The following is a 17,096-nucleotide window of genomic DNA, read 5'->3' as shown; positions in this document are numbered from 1 at the left end:
GCTTTTAAATTTGTAAAAAACTTGTCCTAGGATAAGTTACCGAAGTCACTTGGTGGTGTGGTTATTCTGTATTTGCTATGATTTATCTTCATAGTGCTGTCAGTCAAAGTTAGAGTGTTAGCTCCTCTGGTGTGTCAAGAAATATTGTTCTGAATTGATTGGTAGCTGTTTTCTGCCTACTGCTTTTTAGACTCGTTTATGGTTTTTGGGAAGCTTGGAGTTACTCAGTTGTGAGTATAGGAAGTGTAACTTCTTTATGTAGGTACCTATTAGTTATTCATCAATACTCTGGAGGGTTTTGGCACAGTAACCCTACCTCTCCTCATGCTGAAGGGGGTACCCTTCAAAGAGACCTCCAGTATCTTCATGATCAGGTTCTTGTACCTGAGTGACAAGCCTCCCAAGGCAGCAGTGATAACTGACAAATTGAATTCGCTGGGTAAACAAGTACTTGGTTTGTTTATAAAGGGTTAGCTGATTTCCACTTTGTCCACCACCTTTTTCGAATATGAAATGGAGAGGTAAGGTTCATTTAAAAGATATTATTACATAATATTTATTTTTTAAATACCTCTCCATTGTACAATTTGCCCTCCCTGCCTCCCCCTATTCAAAGTAGACAAAAGTAGATGGACTAGCTATGAGTGTGCCCTTATCGGTCCCCTGGTGGGGAATAGGGGAAGTAGATGTCTAGAGTCATAGAAAACAGTGTGTTCTCATTTTTTGTTTACAATCTGAACTCCTGCTGGTGTGGAAGTAAAAGCTATATAATGATGAGGTATTTGGAAAATAAAGTGCAAAAGGATGTACAAGATAGAAATTTTACACAATATGTAGCTAACTGCCATGCATGGTCAAAGTTGATGAATTATTAATATGAATGCAATGCAAGTAATGTATTTGGAAAAGTAAAGGGCCATATAAATTAGCTCTCACTACATTTTCCATGATATTTGTATGTTGCTTGCTCCTTGGTTTTGTAAACAGGAAAATCAAACATATTTTTTATTGATTTAAAATTTTTTTTCCAGGTTTGATGAAGCTATTGATGTTTATGATAGCATTATCCGAGAAGATGAAACCAACTCTTCAGCAAGAAAAAGAAAAGTTGCTGTGTTAAAAGGGCAGGGGCGAATTCCGGATGCAATTAAAGAACTAACAGAATATCTAAAAAAGTAAGTAGTGCTTGACGTTCCTCAGAATATCCAAGAAAATATTGTTAGAAATTGCACGAACAGTGGAACCAACTTATTGGACTTCTACTTAGCAGACTTTGCAGTATCCAGTAAGAATAATAAAATTATTTTTTGTTCATGGAACTTACCTGTCAGATATATATATAGCTGTATTCTCCGAAGTCCGACAGAATTTCAAAACTCCCGGCACACGCAGTGGGCGGGCAGGTGGTTAGTGCCCATTCCCGCCGCTGGGAGGCGGATATCAGGAACCATTCCCATTTTCTATTCAGATTTTTCTCTGTCGCCGGTTGGTAAACAACTGTTTACAGACCTCCGCCTAGGATTTTGAAACTTCTTTTTGCTAACTTGAGTATTCTGATTGACTTTTGGTTTTTGATTTGGATTGTTGGCTTGGCATACGCGATAGTGGATTTGTTTTGGATTTTGGCTTTGACTTTTCTTTAAATACGATGTCTGGATCTAGCTCTGCTAGTTTCAGGGTGTGTAGTGTGCAAGAATGTAAGGTGAGGTTGCTGAAAGCTTCGGTAGACCCTCATTCTGTATGCTTGAAATGTCGAGGTCATGTATGTATGTTGAATGATAGATGCATTGAGTGTGAGCAATTGACAGAGGTTGAATGGAAGGCATATGATTCTTACGTGAGAAAACTTGAGCGTGATAGAATCAGGAGGTCTTCCTCTAGGAGTGCTTCTGTGAATAGAAGTCAGGGTAAGATTGTATGTCCATTGAATTCCCCTGTAGATTTAATCCAACCTAATCCTGTTGTATTGCCTTCGGACAATCAGGAAGTGTCTACAGAAGGAAATGTGTTATCTACGATTATGGAATCGATTCGTGCCCTGGAATCTAAAGTGCTCGCGCTACAAAATGTGTCTAAGTGCAATGAAAGTGTTAGTGCATCCAGTGTTGTGGAGGGGGCGTCAGATCGGTCCCATAATGCCTCCAGGCCTAGACCTCTGCCGGACTCCCAGGACTTAGGGAGAGGGCAAGTCGAAAGCCGAAGGAGGGTTACGGGAACTAATATCCGGTCTGACGTCCCTTCGGCAGAATCTGGGGATGAGTCCCAGACTGCCAGGGATCTTGCACGAGCACGGGTCCTTAAAGAGTGCTTCTCTTCCTCCGAGGCGTCCTCCCCTCGCCGGGGTTGGGACTCTCGGAGGGCCTCTCGCTGGGAGAGCGGCAGGGGTGCAAGACGTCGCACAGGCGGCCGTCGTCCTTGTCGCCCTCTTAAGAGAGGTTTTAGAGAAGAGGACGCTTCACGTCCTTATCAACCTTTTGATTCTTCACCTGAATATTTTGAAGACTTTCCACCGCAGAAAAGGACCAAGACTTCATCAGGGGAGGACTCTTTTGAGCGTCCAAGTCGCTCTAAAATTGTTCCTGAGTTGGAGGAGAGGGCATCCCCTCGCCCATCTTCCTCTCACAGGATTAGTCCTTCTCCTGATCGAGAATTTTCTCCAAGGGAAATGTTATTAGATATGCAAAAGCGGTTGGCTTCCTATTTTGCGAAGAAGGAGACAGAACCCGGTCGGTGGACGAAGGATCAGTGGCTGCCTGTTAAGAGGACCAGGCAGTCCCTGGTTCCTTCTCCTCGTTTTTCGGCCTTTGAGTCACCGTCTAGTAGCTGACTCATTCGAGAACGTGAAAGCGTTCCTTATGAGAAGGCGTCTAGGAGAGACGATTTTGACGAAAATGTGAGTTGTTGCACAGGCGGCCGGCGTCTTTGTCAAAAGGTCGAGAACGTTCAGAAATCCCCGACAAAAGTTCATGGTTCAGTTGTACGTTCTGCTTTGCGTTTCGATGATCAGGACGCTTTTGAAGAAGCGGCAAATAGTGTTCGACGTTCTGTGCATCGAAGTACTCTTCAGGACGCTCGGGAAGACACTTCTCATGACGCTTGGTGTCTTACGCATCGGGACGCTCGCCAGGACGCTCGGGCAGACGCTTCTCAGGACGCTAGGCGTCTTACACATCGGGACGCTCGCCAGGACGCTCCGGAGGACACCTTGGAAGAAATTTTGAGCCCGAAGTGTCAGGATGTTCCACAAGCCCAAGATATTAAAGTGTCGAAGATAACAGGGAAACGACGGATGGTTACTTCGAACACTTCTCCAGCCAGAGGCACCCTCTTGCGAACAGGGCCTCAAGGATTATTAATATCGCGATCTTTGAAGGACACTGCTGCTAGAGAAAGAGAATCATCTAGTGATTCGTGCCCTATGGACTATGAAGAGCCAACAACGTCATCTGCTTCAGATTATAAGACGTTAATGCACCTTCTTCAGAACTTGTTCCCGGATAAGTTTCAGGAGCCAGTTCCTTGCTCTCCCCCTTCACAATTGGCCTCATCGAAGGCCAGGAAGGCTCCTGGCTTCGTTAAGATGGCCACGTCGCTCTCTGCGAAGAGAGCGTTTAAGAGAATTCAAAATTGGATGGACTCAAGGAAGGCAAAAGGCAAGACTTCCTTTGCTCTTCCTCCATCTAGACTGGGCGGGAGAGCGGGAATCTGGTACGAGACAGGAGAAGAAGCGGGATTGAAAGCGCCGTCTTCTTCTCAAGGCGATTTCGCAAACTTAGTTGACGCTCCGAGGTCTTACCTATCATCAGCGAAGGTTTCCTGGACTATGTCAGAAACAGATCATCATCTTAAAGGAATATTTAAGACACTAGAGGTGTTTAACTTCTTGAACTGGTGCTTGGGGCCCTTGGATTTACAATCTAGAAGTCAAGACTCAATTTCTTTGGAAGAACTTTCCAGTGTGCTGGCTTGCATGGATAGAGCAGTAAGGGATGGCTCTGATGAATTAGCATCCCATTTCGCAACCGGACTGCTAAAAAAGAGAGCTTTGTACTGCAGTTTTGCAGCGAAATCTGTGTCTCCTGCGCAGAAGACAGAATTGTTGTTCGCCCCCTTCTCGACACATCTTTTCCCGCAGTCCATGATTAAGGATCTGTCGGTTAATCTGCAGGAGAAAGCAACGCAGGACCTCTTGATACAGTCTTCCAGACGTCCTACACCCCAGGCTTCTACTTCAACCGTGCAAGCCCCTAAGAAGAAATTTAAGCCCTTTCGTGGAGCACCTTCCTTTAGAGGTTTTTCGAGAGGAAGGGGGCTCTCTAGAGGCAAGGCCTCTTTAAGTAAAAAAGGAAAGAATTGACATTTCTGCCCTTCAGGCACCTGTCGGTGCGAGACTCACCCTGTTTGCTCATGCATGGAGGATGATAGGGTCGGACACCTGGTCCCTCGGTGTAATAGAGAGAGGATACAAGATCCCTTTCCTCTCTGCTCCTCCTTTGAGCACGAAGCCTATAGACCTGTCTCCATCATACCAGCCGGAGAAGCAACAGATTCTGCTCGACCTTCTAGACCAAATGTTAGAGAAGAGAGCCGTAGAAGAAGTCCTAATGTTAGATTCCCCAGGCTTCTACAACAGGTTATTCCTGGTTCCGAAGCAGTCTGGGGGATGGAGGCCTGTCCTAGACGTCAGCAGGCTGAACCTTTTTGTGAGGAAGGAGAAGTTCAGGATGGAAACGTCTCAGTCTGTACTAGGGGCTTTGAGACCAAGGGACTGGATGGTGTCATTGGACCTCCAAGATACTTATTTCCACGTCCCAATTCATCCTCAATCAAGGAAATTCCTGAGGTTCGTCTTAAAAGGGCAGGTCTTCCAGTTCAGGGCTCTTTGCTTTGGTCTGAGTACGGCGCCGATGATATTCACTTTCCTCATGCGGAACGTAGCAAAATGGCTTCATCTATCGAAGATAAGAGTCTCGCTCTACCTGGACGACTGGCTAATCAGGTCGTCCTCGGAGTCAAGGTGCCTGGAGGACCTTCGAACAACGTTGCAGCTGACGAAGGCCCTGGGCCTAATAGTCAATTACGAGAAGTCCCATCTGATCCCCACACAGTCCATTGTGTATCTGGGGATTCAGATGGATTCAGCGGCTTTTCGAGCTTTTCCATCAAAGGAACGTCAGCAGAAATGCTTAAGAAAAGTGTCAGCTTTCTTAGGGAAAGAAACATGCTCGGCGAAGGAATGGATGAGTCTGCTGGGAACCATTTCTTCGCTGGAGAAGTTTGTTTCCCTGGGGAGGTTGCACCTCAGGCCACTCCAGTTTTTTCTGGTAGAAAACTGGAAGGACAAGCAAGACCTAGACTCGACATTGGTGATTTCACAAACGGTCAAGGATCATCTGAAGTGGTGGCAAGATCCAGTCAAGCTTTCGGAAGGATTGTCCCTCAACCTTTTGAGCCCCGACCTAGTGTTGTTCTCAGACACCTCCATGGTGGGCTGGGGAGCAACACTAGGCAAGGAGGAAGTGACAGGCCTCTGGAGAGGGGAACAGAGGTCCTGGCACATAAACTTAAAAGAGTTGGAGGCTATTCGGTTAGCTCTACAATTTTTTGAAGAACGAGTGGTGGGCCGAGTTGTCCAAATCAACTCGGACAACACCACGGCTCTCGCTTACATCAAGAAGCAGGGGGGGACACACTCTCGATCCCTGTGCGAGGTAGCAAGAGACATCCTCCTATGGACGAAAGCTCGGAATATAGTGATCCTAACGAGGTTCATTTCAGGAGTGCAAAATGTCCGAGCGGATCTTTTAAGCCGTCAACATCAGACGCTTGCCACAGAATGGACCCTCCATCTAGAGGTCTGCCAAGAACTATGGAAGATATGGGGACGCCCGCTAGTCGACCTCTTCGCAACCTCGAAAACGAAGAGGCTTCCGATTTATTGCTCACCGGTTCTCGACCCGGAAGTGATAGCGGTAGATGCCATCCTATGAGATTGGACGGGGATGGACGTCTATGCCTTTCCCCCGTTCAAATTGTTAGGAGAGGTAATCAGGAAGTTTGCGGCGTCTCCGGGAGCGAGAATGATGCTAATCGCCCCGTTTTGGCCCTCAAGCGACTGGTTCACAGAGGTCATGTCTCTTCTAGTAGACTTCCCAAGAACCCTTCCAGAGAGAGCCGATCTTCTCAGACAGCCCCACTTCGAGAGGTACCACGGAAACCTCTCCGCTCTGAGTCTGACTGCGTTCAGACTATCAAAAAGTTGGCCAGAGCGAGAGGTTTTTCAAGACCAGTGGCAGAGGCTATTGCCAACGCTAGAAGAGCTTCCTCTCGAGCAGTGTATCAATCTAAGTGGGCTGTCTTCAGGAAGTGGTGTAGGAAGAAAGGTATTTCCTCCTCCACGACCTCTGTGAGCCAGATCGCTGATTTTCTCCTACATCTGAGAAATGTAGACAAACTGGCAGTACCCACAATCAAAGGATATAAAAGTATGTTGTCAGCTGTCTTCCGTCACAGAGGGTTAGACCTGACAAATGATAAAGACCTTCACGATCTTTTGAGGTCCTTCGAAACATCGAAAGTACCGCAACCGAAGGTCCCATCATGGAACCTTGACGTGGTTCTGAAGTTCATGATGCCGAGTCCATTTGAACCTCTGCATGCAGCCTCGTTGAAAAACGTTACAAAAAAGGCGATTTTCCTAACTGCTCTTGCCACAGCGAAAAGGGTTAGTGAAATTCAAGCAATGACTAAACATGTGGGCTTCAGGGGAAACAATGCAGTGTGCTCCCTGAGCCCTGCCTTCTTAGCGAAGAACGAGAACCCTTCGAACCCTTGGCCGAAGACCTTTGAAATCAAAGGGTTAACAGAGTTCATCGGACGTGAGCCAGAGAGAGTCCTGTGCCCTGTCAGGGCTCTCAAGTTTTATTTGCAGAAAACTAAAGACTGTCGGGGTCCTTCAGAAAATCTGTGGTGTTCTGTTAAGAGACCTGACTTTCCTATGTCTAAAAATGCACTGGCATTCTTTTTACGAAGCACCATCAGGGAGGCCCATGCGTCCTGCCCAGATGGTGATCTGAAACTTTTGAAAGTAAAAGCCCATGAAGTGAGAGCTGTCGCAACTTCAATGGCGTTTCAAAAGAATATGGCACTCAGCGATATCCTAAGTGCTACCTTTTGGCAAAGCAACTCTGTGTTCGCTTCACATTACCTGCGGGATGTGAAGACAGCATATGAGAACTGCGAGTCGCTAGGACCATACATATCCACAGAAATGTTATTGGGGGCAGGAAGCAGCACGAATCCTATCCTATAGAAAAGGGATAAGTGTGCTTTTGTGCTTTTGATTTTATGGTGTTGGTTTATGGTTGAAGGGTTGGTCGCTTGAGGCGCTCTCCCTTTCTTTAGCCTAGAAGTTATGGGACTAACTTCGATAGGTTAGGTCAGGTGGTGGTTTTTAGCTTCGTTGCCCTCACAGTATGGTCAATATGGTCTAGTCACATTGTGGTCACGCTCCCGTTGACAGATCATCTAGAACTCACCAGCTTCTAGTAAAGCAGAAGCAGACTTGGGTGACAGTAATCACGAAGTCAGCTATGCTAACAGGTAAGGAACCAAGATGTCAATCATCTGCATGTAATTTGTTTCCTAAAATCCTTCTATTCTGTCCCTTCCCACCTCCAATGGTGGGATTCAGCTATATATATATATATCTGACAGGTAAGTTTCATGAACAAAATGTTATTGTCATGATACAATAAAGTTTGCTCATACTTACCTGGCAGATATATATAATTAAGTACCCACCCACCTCCCCTCAGGGGACAGTGGTATGAAAAATCTGAATAGAAAATGGGAATGGTTCCTGATATCCGCCTCCCAGCGGCGGGAATGGGTACTAACCACCTGGCCGCCCACTGCATGTGCCGGGAGTTTTGAAATTCTGTCGGACTTCAGAGAATACAGCTATATATATATATCTGCCAGGTAAGTATGAACAAACTTTATTTTATCATGACAATAACATTTTACTTAGCAAAAAGTCTGGTAAGTCTGATAGGGTTAATGGATGGTGGACTGAGCCTGCCCAAGCAGACAACCTCTCAGCTTGAGTGGGTAATTCACTAAGCACACAAGGGGTATTGGACAGTGAAAAAATGAACACACACATGACAGGCTTTCCTGTGTGTTTGTGAAGGTGGATGGTGAATGAATTAATTGAATGAACACAAGTGCACAACCAACACTTTGCTGGATGCGCCAGTGAGGGTTGGACGGTGAATGAATGAACAAATACATGCACATAACCAGTGCTTTCCTGGATGCACCTGTGAGGGTGGATGGTGAACGAATGGACGCACGCCCACGACCAAAGCTTTCCTGGGTATGCCAGATCTCTCTCTCTGAGATGAGAGAAGTTTTATGTGTATGTGTGTTTATCAGTTTTGTATGATAAATAGATTAGTTACCTAATAATAAGTACTAAATTTCAAGTACTGATAAGATTAATAAGATTAAATATAATAGTAATACAGTGAACCCTCCATATTCGTGTTCTTAAGATTCATGGACTTACATATTTGCGGATTTCTCTATGGATCATATCTACCCATTATGCAAAAGGAAATTCTTGTATTTGCAGTATTTTACTGTGAGAAATATCCACAAATTACTGTATTTTAATATAAATTTCATTATTAAATGCACTTTTTGTGATAAAACCATGAAAAAAAACAGGTATAAACACTTTTAACTTTTTTTTGTTCGCGAAGCTTACCTGTCAGATATATATATAGCTGTATTCTCCAAAGTCCGACAGAATTTCAAAACTCCCGGCACACGCAGTGGTCGGCCAGGTGGTTAGTACCCATTCCCGCCGCTGGGAGGCGGGTATCAGGAACCATTCCCATTTTCTATTCAGATTTTCTCTGTCGCCGGTACTGTCAACACCCGTTTTCAGTACCTCCGTCATTGGATTTTGGAACTTCTTTTGCTATTTGAGTATCCTGATTGACTTTTGGTTTTTGATATTGGATCTGTGGCTAGGCATACGCTAATTGTGGATTGTTTTGATTTTGGCTCGATTATTTCCTTTAACTAAGATGTCTGGGTCTAGTTCGACTAGCGCCAGAGTGTGTTGTATGGAAGAATGTAAGGTGAGGCTACCGAAAGCTTCGGTAGACCCCCACACAGTGTGCGCGAGTTGTAAAAATCATGTGTGTATGTTTGATGATCGTTGCAAGGAGTGTGAAAGTCTGTCTGATTCGGGTTGGAAGGCATACGAGACCTATATACGTAAGTTAGAGCTTGATAGGATCAGGAGGTCTTCCTCCAGGAGTGTATCAGGCAGTATATGTCAGGGCAATAATGTTACACCTGCTACCCCTCCAGTAGAATTTATTCCTCCTAAACCTGTAATGCCCTATCTATGATTCTGGAATCTTTACGAAGCCTAGAATCAAAAGTGCTCGCTTTGGAAAGTGTTAATAGCGCAGTGAGGTGTAGTGATGATGCCCCTTCGGCAGGACCTGTGGACACTTCCCGGGCTGCCAAAGATTGTGCTCGAATCTTGAAGGATTGTTTTTCGTCATTAGAGACGTCCTCCCCCCGCAGGAGTTGGAGCTCTTGGAAGGTCTCGCGCCCTCTGAAGAGAACTAAGACGCTAGATGTCGCACAGGCGGCCGTTGTCTTTGGTTCCTCTGAGGAGGACGCTTCACGTCCGTTAGCTCCTGCTTTGCGGTCGTCTCCTGAGCAATTTGAAGACTTTCTGCCGCAAAAGAGAGCAAAGATGCAAGATGTCGCACAGGCGGCTGTCATCTTTGGTCTCAGGGAGGAGGACGCTTCACGTCCTTTATCTCCTTCTGATTTGCGAGCTTCGCAGGAGAGGACGTCCTCTGACAAAGTTGCTTTTGACCGCCCCGGTCGCTCTAGAGACAGAGCCGTGGCGGTCCATGTGAGAAGGAGTAGGGCTTCCCCTCGCCCCTCATCTTCTCACAGGATCAGCCCTTCGCCTGAGAAGGAAGGTTCTCCGTCTAAGAGGATTATTTTGTCTATACAACAACAACTTGATTCGTTAATTGTAGAGAGAGAGGCAAAGCCGTATCGCAGAAGGAAGGATGACAAACTGCCAATCAAGAGGTCCAGGCAGTCCCCTTCTCCTTCTCCTCGCTCCTCTCTTTCTCCTGTTGCTTCATCCTCTAGATTTCGTGCAGCTCCCCAGCAGTTGTCTAGAGAGCGCGACGATCATCTTCCCAAACGTGCTTCATTGGAGAGAAAGAAACATAGTTACCCTCGGAGCAAGGATGGTTTGCAAGAGATTATGCAGAGTCACGTAGCTCGCCGAGACGCCCCTCGCTCATCTATGAGGGTCTCTCCGTCGGCTGCCAGATAAGATCGTTCGTATGGACGCTCAGCGTGACGCTTGTCTGGACTCTCATCAAGACGATCAACAGGACGTTTTTCCAGACGCTCGCAGACCCTCGAAAGATATTTTGGACTCTACTCATCATGAAGGAGACTTGTCGGAGGAAGCAACCGAAGAACAATCTTCAACACCGGCGTCTTCGGATTATCAAGTCTTGGTGCGCTTACTCCGTGCTTCTTTTGAAGAAAAATTCCAACCTTCGGCCCCTCGTTCTCCCCCTTCTCAGTTGTCATCTTCGAAAGCCATCAAGACTCCAGGAATCGTGAAGACGGCTACTTCGCTTTCGACCAAGAGGGCTTTTAAGAAGATACATAGTTGGATGGAGTCAAGAAAAGTCCAAAACAAGAATTCTTTTGCCCCCGTCAAGACTTACAGGCAAGGCAGGCGTTTGGTATGAGACAGGGGAGGACGTCGGACTAAGAGCTCCCTTGTCTGCCCAAGGTGACTTCGCCACCCTGGTGGACGCACCGAAGAGATCCCTTTTTTCATCAGCAAAGGTGTCTTGGACTCCTCCTGAAATAGACCACTATCTTAAGGGACTCTTCGTACGATAGAAGTGTTTAATTTTTTGGACTGGTGTTTAGGGGTCCTGGATACTCAGTCACGTAGTCCTGATCCGATTAGCCAGCATTCTTGCATGCATGGACAAGGCCGTCAGGGATGGTTCTGAAGAGCTAGCTTCGCACTTCTGTACAGGAATCTTGAAGAAGAGAGCGCTCTACTGTAGTTTTACTGCGAAGGCGGTCTCTACCTCACAGAGGGCAGAATTGCTGTATGCTCCTCTTTGGAACCATCTCTTTCCCCAGGCTATGGTCAAAGATCTGGCCGTCAGCCTGCGAGAAAAGGCGACCCAAGACCTCCTAGCTCAGTCTTCGAGACGTACGGCAGTCCCTTCGACATCTTCGCGAATGCAAGCTCCTAATAAGCAGCCCTTTCGAGGTGGAGCATCCTCGAGGCCGCCTTCTCGAGGAAGAGGCCTTTCCAGAGGCAGAGCCCCTTCTAAGCTCAGGGGTAAGAAATGAAACGACAGTCCTTCAGTCACCGGTAGGAGCCAGGCTTCGTTTATTCTCAAAAGCCTGGAGAGAGAGGGATGCAGACAGCTGGTCGCTCAACATCATCGAGAGGGGATACAAGATACCTTTCTTGAAGCCTCCCCCTCTGTGCACGACACCCAGGGATTTATCACCTGTTTACCATCAAGAGAAGCAGCAGATTCTATACGATCTGCTCGAGCAAATGCTCAAAAAGAGAGCGGTGGAACAGGTCGTGGACCTGGAATCACCAGGCTTCTACAACAGGTTGTTCCTGGTGCCGAAACAGTCGGGAGGTTGGCGACCAGTCTTAGATGTAAGCAGTGTGAATCTTTTCGTGCAGAAACAGAGATTCAAGATGGAGACACCTCGGTCAGTTCTTGGGACCTTAAGACGAGGCGATTGGATGGTGTCATTAGATCTTCAAGACGCCTATTTTCACGTCCCGATTCATCCCCAGTCGATGAAGTATCTGCGGTTTATCCTGAAGGGGACAGTTTTCCAATTCAGGGCGCTTTGCTTCGGATTGAGCACAGCCCCGATGATCTTCACTACTCTTATGAAGAACATGGCAAGGTGGCTTCATCTTGCAAACATCAGAATCTCTATGTACCTGGACGACTGGCTCATTCGTGCCTCCTCGCAAACGCGGTGTCTGAAGGACCTTCAAGTAACTTTAACTTTGGCGAAGTCCCTGGGACTTCTGGTGAATTTCGAAAAGTCACAGCTGACCCCAACACAGTGCATCGTGTATCTGGGGATTCAGATGGATTCAGTGGCTTTTCGAGCTTTTCCGTCCCAGGGATGTCAGCAGCAAGGCTTAGACAAAGTGTCAGCCTTCCTAAGGAAAGAATCATGCTCGGTGAGGGAATGGATGAGTTTGCTGGGGACCATTTCCTCGCTGGAGAAGTTTGTTTCCTTGGGGAGACTACACCTCAGGCCTCTCCAGTTCTTCCTGGAGGACAATTGGAAGGACAAGAAGAATCTGGATACGATTTTGGAAATATCAAAAGAGGTAAAGCATCATTTAAAGTGGTGGCTCGATCCGGTGAAGCTGTCGGAGGGTGTTTCTCTCAAGCTTCAGAGCCCCGACCTAGTGTTGTTCTCCGACGCGTCCACCACGGGGTGGGGAGCAACACTGGGGTGGGAAGAAGTGTCAGGCACCTGGAGAGGGGAACAGGTGTCCTGGCATATAAACCTCAAAGAGAGGCAGCCATCTTTTTGGCGCTCCAGTTCTTCCAAGAAAAAGTTTCTCGTCATATAGTCCAGATCAACTCGGACAACACCACAGCTCTGGCTTACATCAAGAAACAGGGAGGAACACATTCTCAGTCCCTGTTCGCTCTGGCAAAGGAGATCTTGTTGTGGGCAAAAACACGGGACGTTACAATCCTTACAAGGTTTCTAGCAGGAGTAGAGAACGTCTGAGCAGATCTCCTCAGTCGGCAAGGTCAACTTCTACCAACCGAGTGAACCCTTCACCAGGATGTATGCCAAGAGCTGTGGGGGTTATGGGGTCTCGTAGACATCTTTGCGACGTCCAGGACAAAGAGACTTCCGCTCTACTGCTCCCCGGTGCTCGATCCAGGGGTAGTGGCGATAGACGCCCTTCTCTGGGACTGGACGGGGATGGACCTGTACGCCTTTCCCCCGTTCAAGATCTTGGGGGAGGTTCTAAGGAAGTTTGCAGCGTCGGAAGTGACGAGAATGACGTTGATTGCCCCGTTCTGGCATGCGAGAGACCGGTTCACAGAGGTCATGGCCTTCGTAGTAGACTTCCCGAGGACGTTTCCATTAAGGATAGATCTACTCAGACTGCCCCACTTATAGAGGTACCACAAAAACCTCCCCGCTCTGAGTCTAACTGCGTTCAGACTATCCAAAAGTTGGCCAGAGCGAGAGGCTTTTCAAGATCTGTGGCAAGAGCTATCGCCAACGCAAGGAGAGCTTCCTCCCACGCAGTGTACCAATCGAAGTGGGCCGCTTTCTGGAGTTGTTGCAAAAAGAACGGCATTTCCTCCACCACGACCTCTGTGAACCAGATTGCTGACTTCTTACTTTACCTGAGGAAGGAATTGAAACTTGCAGTCCCGACAATCAAGGGCTATAGAAGTGTGCTGTCGGTTGTCTTTAGACACAGAGGTCTGGACTTGGCGAACGACAAAGACCTTCACGATCTCTTAAGATCCTTCGAGACCGCGAAGGTGATGCAACCTAAATTGCCGTCATGGAACTTGGACATAGTCCTGAAGTTCCTCATGTCCAGTCCTTTCGAACCTCTGCATGCTGCATCGCTAAGGGACGTTACTAGAAAAGCTGTCTTCCTAACTGCTCTGGCGACGGCGAAGAGAGTTAGCGAAATTCAAGCTATTAGCAAGCACGTTGGCTTTAAGGGACAGAACGCCGTCTGTTCTTTGAGCCCAACGTTTCTGGCGAAAAATGAGAATCCGTCCAACCCTTGGCCCAGGACCTTCGTGCTTAAAGGTATGGCCGAAATCATTGGGCGCGAGCCGGAGAGAGTCCTCTGCCCTGTCAGGGCTCTCAAATTTTACTTACGGAAAACGAAGGAGTGTCAAGGTCCTTCTAGTAACTACTTGTGGTGTTCGGTCAGGAAACCAAGCTTACCAATGTCGAAGAATGCTCTGGCTTTTTTCTTGAGAGACACCATCAAGGAAGCGCATTCATCTTGTAAAGATAGTGATATGAAGTTGTTGAAAGTGAATGCGCACGAAGTGAGGGCTATCTCTACCTCGGTAGCCTTCCAAAAGAACATGGCACTCAATAACATCTTGAATGCCACATTTTGTCGTAGCAACTCGGTGTTCGCTTCACAGTACCTTCGGGAGGTGAAGACGACATACGAGAACTGCTATTCGCTAGGACCATACGTCGCCGCAAACACTATATTGGGGGCAAGGAGTAGCACTCATCCTATCCGGTAAGAAATGGTTAGGTGAGCTTTTAACTTTATATTTAGTTATGGTTGTGGGGTCGACCGCCTGAGGCGGACTTCCCTTCCTTTAGCCTAAGTTATGTGGAAAATTAGCTTATGTTAGGCTAGGTCAGGTAGTGGTTTTTTGCTTCGTTGCCCTCATAGTAGAGTCAAATGGTCTAGTCACATTGTGGTCACGCCCCCGTTGACAGATCATCTAGAACTCACCAGCAGCAACAGGTCACTACCTTGCTGGTGACTCTAGTAAAGCAGAAGCAGACTTGGGTGACAGTAATCACGAAGTCAGCTATGCTAACAGGTAAGGAACCAAGATGTCAATCATCTGCATGGATATGTTTCCCAAATCCTATTCTGTCTCTCCCTACCTCCAAAGGTGGGATTCAGCTATACAGTGGGCCCCCTGTATTCACGTTCTCTGGATTCGCGGACTCACTGATTCGCAGATTTTTCTCTGGACCATATCTACCCATTATTTGCGGTGAATTCGCCTATTCGCGGGATTTTCCGATGATAAATAATCACTAATTAGTGTATTTTGATGTTATTTTCATGCATAAATACATTTTTATGATACAAAAATGATTTACTTAATTTTTAAATAGTATTAATAATTGATCAATACTGTATTAGTAAGTTTTAATAAGATTAAATTAAATGATTCATCACTAATGAACTAATAATTCTCTCTCTCTCTCTCTTACAGAGATACATATATGCTTTTTGTATGATAAATGATTTACTAATTTTCAAATATTAATATTAATGTAAAGAGCAATCACTTCAATAAAGAAAATACTACAGTGAATTAGTAAGATTTTAGTTTATTAATTTGAAAAATTATGTAAGAATGAAGGAAATCCCAGTCTTCATGCATCTTTCTTTCGAACTCCAGCTCTCTCTCTCTCTCTCTCTCTCTCTCTCTTCTCTCTTTTCTCTCTCTCTCTCTCTCTCTCTCTCTCTTCTTTCTCTCTCTCTCTCTCTATATTGAGATGAGAGATTTTTATGGTACACGTATGTAATATATTTATTAATATTTTCATATGATGATGATGATAATAATAATAATAATAATAACTGTAATTACAAAAATCATATGTGAAAGTATTTTACAAATACTACGATAATCTTTCCATTTCTCTCTCTCTCTCTCTCTTACAGAGATGTATGTTTTTTGGATGATGATTTACTAATTTTCAAATATCAATATTAATGTAAACAGCAATAATATAATTTCATTAAAGAAAATACTAAAGTGAATTAGCAATATTTTAGTTTATAAATAAAAAGAATTACGTAAGAATGAAAGAAAATGCACTTTACCCAGCATCTTCTCTTTGAACTCCAGTAGCAAGCCGAGTTGGCTTGGGTCCAACAACTGTGTTGCCATATCCCAGGATAATGTAAACCCACTCTCTCTCTCTCATCTCTCTCTCTCTCTCTCTCTCTCTCTCTCTCTCTCTCTCTCTCTCTCTCTCTCTTTTACTGAGATGAGAGAATTTTGATGTTCTATGGTACATGGTGTATGGTTTTTAATATTTTTGCATAATAATAATAATAGTAATATAACCTATATTGTTCAAAATTCATATGTGATAGTATTTTAAGAAGTACAATAATCTATCCACTTCACTCTTTTAAATAAGGATACCCTCTCTCTCTCTCTCTCTCTCTCTCTCTCTCTCTCTCTCTCTACTCTTACGTATATTCATTTGTTTTGTAGTGTAATAAATTATTTTATACCTTATAACTAATTTTCAAATATTAATAGATTAACTAAAAATGGCGATTCCCAGTCTTTTTTATCCACTTGGAGGAAGGTGGGCGGGGAGTTAAATGAGTTTGATATACGAATTGGTGGATGGGAGGAAGGAGTCTGATCTAGGTTATTCTCTCTCTCTCCTCTCTCTTCAGTCGGTCTCTCCTCTCTCTCTGCTCTCTCTCTCATCTCTCGTCTTCCATGATTATTCTCTCGGTCTCGAAATAATTCATAAGTTCACTCTGATGGTCAATATATGATGTTGCCATTCATTGGTCGCTCTCTCTCTCTCCTCTCTCCAAGCCTCCTCCTCTCTCTCTCTCAACTCTCTCTCTCTCGTCTCATCTCATCCTCTCTTCTGTTATTTGCTGTAGTTATTATATTTTTAATGGTAAAAATTGTTTAAGATGACTTTGAAATATATTATATATAAACCACAAGATTAATCCGTAATAGTTATAATTGTTTTAGGTATATTTGAAGTAGGATGTTATTAAAGGTATATATTTGGTATCTGAACTTTCAAGATAGGCAGTTATAAAGCATTTTTAGAGGTGGTTTGAACTATTCGCAGGTTTTAACTATTCACGGGGGTGTCTGGTACACATCCCCCGCGAATACGGGGGGAACACTGTATATATATCTGACAGGTAAGCTTCGTGAACAAAATGATATTGTTATGATACAATAAAGTTTGTTCATACTTACCTGGCAGATATATATAATCAAAGTGCCCACCCACCTCCCCTCAGGAGACAGTGGCACTAGAAAATCTGAATAGAAAATGGGAATGGTTCCTGATACCCGCCTCCCAGCGGCGGGAATGGGTACTAACCACCTGGCCGACCACTGCGTGTGCCGAGAGTTTTGAAATTCTGTCGGACTTTGGAGAATACAGCTATATATATATCTGCCAGGTAAGTATGAGCAAACTTT

The 17,096-nt window shown here is 45.3% G+C and overlaps 1 protein-coding gene across 1 annotated transcript in view; it reads left to right on the top strand.

Annotated features, from left to right (window-relative positions):
- The window catches only part of LOC135198056 (ER membrane protein complex subunit 2-like), an 82,038-nt gene that overhangs the window by 30,849 nt on the left and 34,093 nt on the right, over positions 1-17,096 (top strand). The window contains exon 4 of the mRNA XM_064225450.1: positions 1,032-1,175. Within this exon, the coding sequence (XP_064081520.1) occupies positions 1,032-1,175 (144 nt within the window). The remainder of the gene's footprint in view (positions 1-1,031; positions 1,176-17,096) is intronic.

This window comes from Macrobrachium nipponense, chromosome 21 (assembly GCF_015104395.2).
Source record: "Macrobrachium nipponense isolate FS-2020 chromosome 21, ASM1510439v2, whole genome shotgun sequence".
NCBI classification, from domain to species: Eukaryota; Metazoa; Arthropoda; class Malacostraca; order Decapoda; family Palaemonidae; genus Macrobrachium; species Macrobrachium nipponense.
Note: the sequence above shows the minus strand (reverse complement) of the source record. Positions and strands in the feature narration are given on the sequence as shown.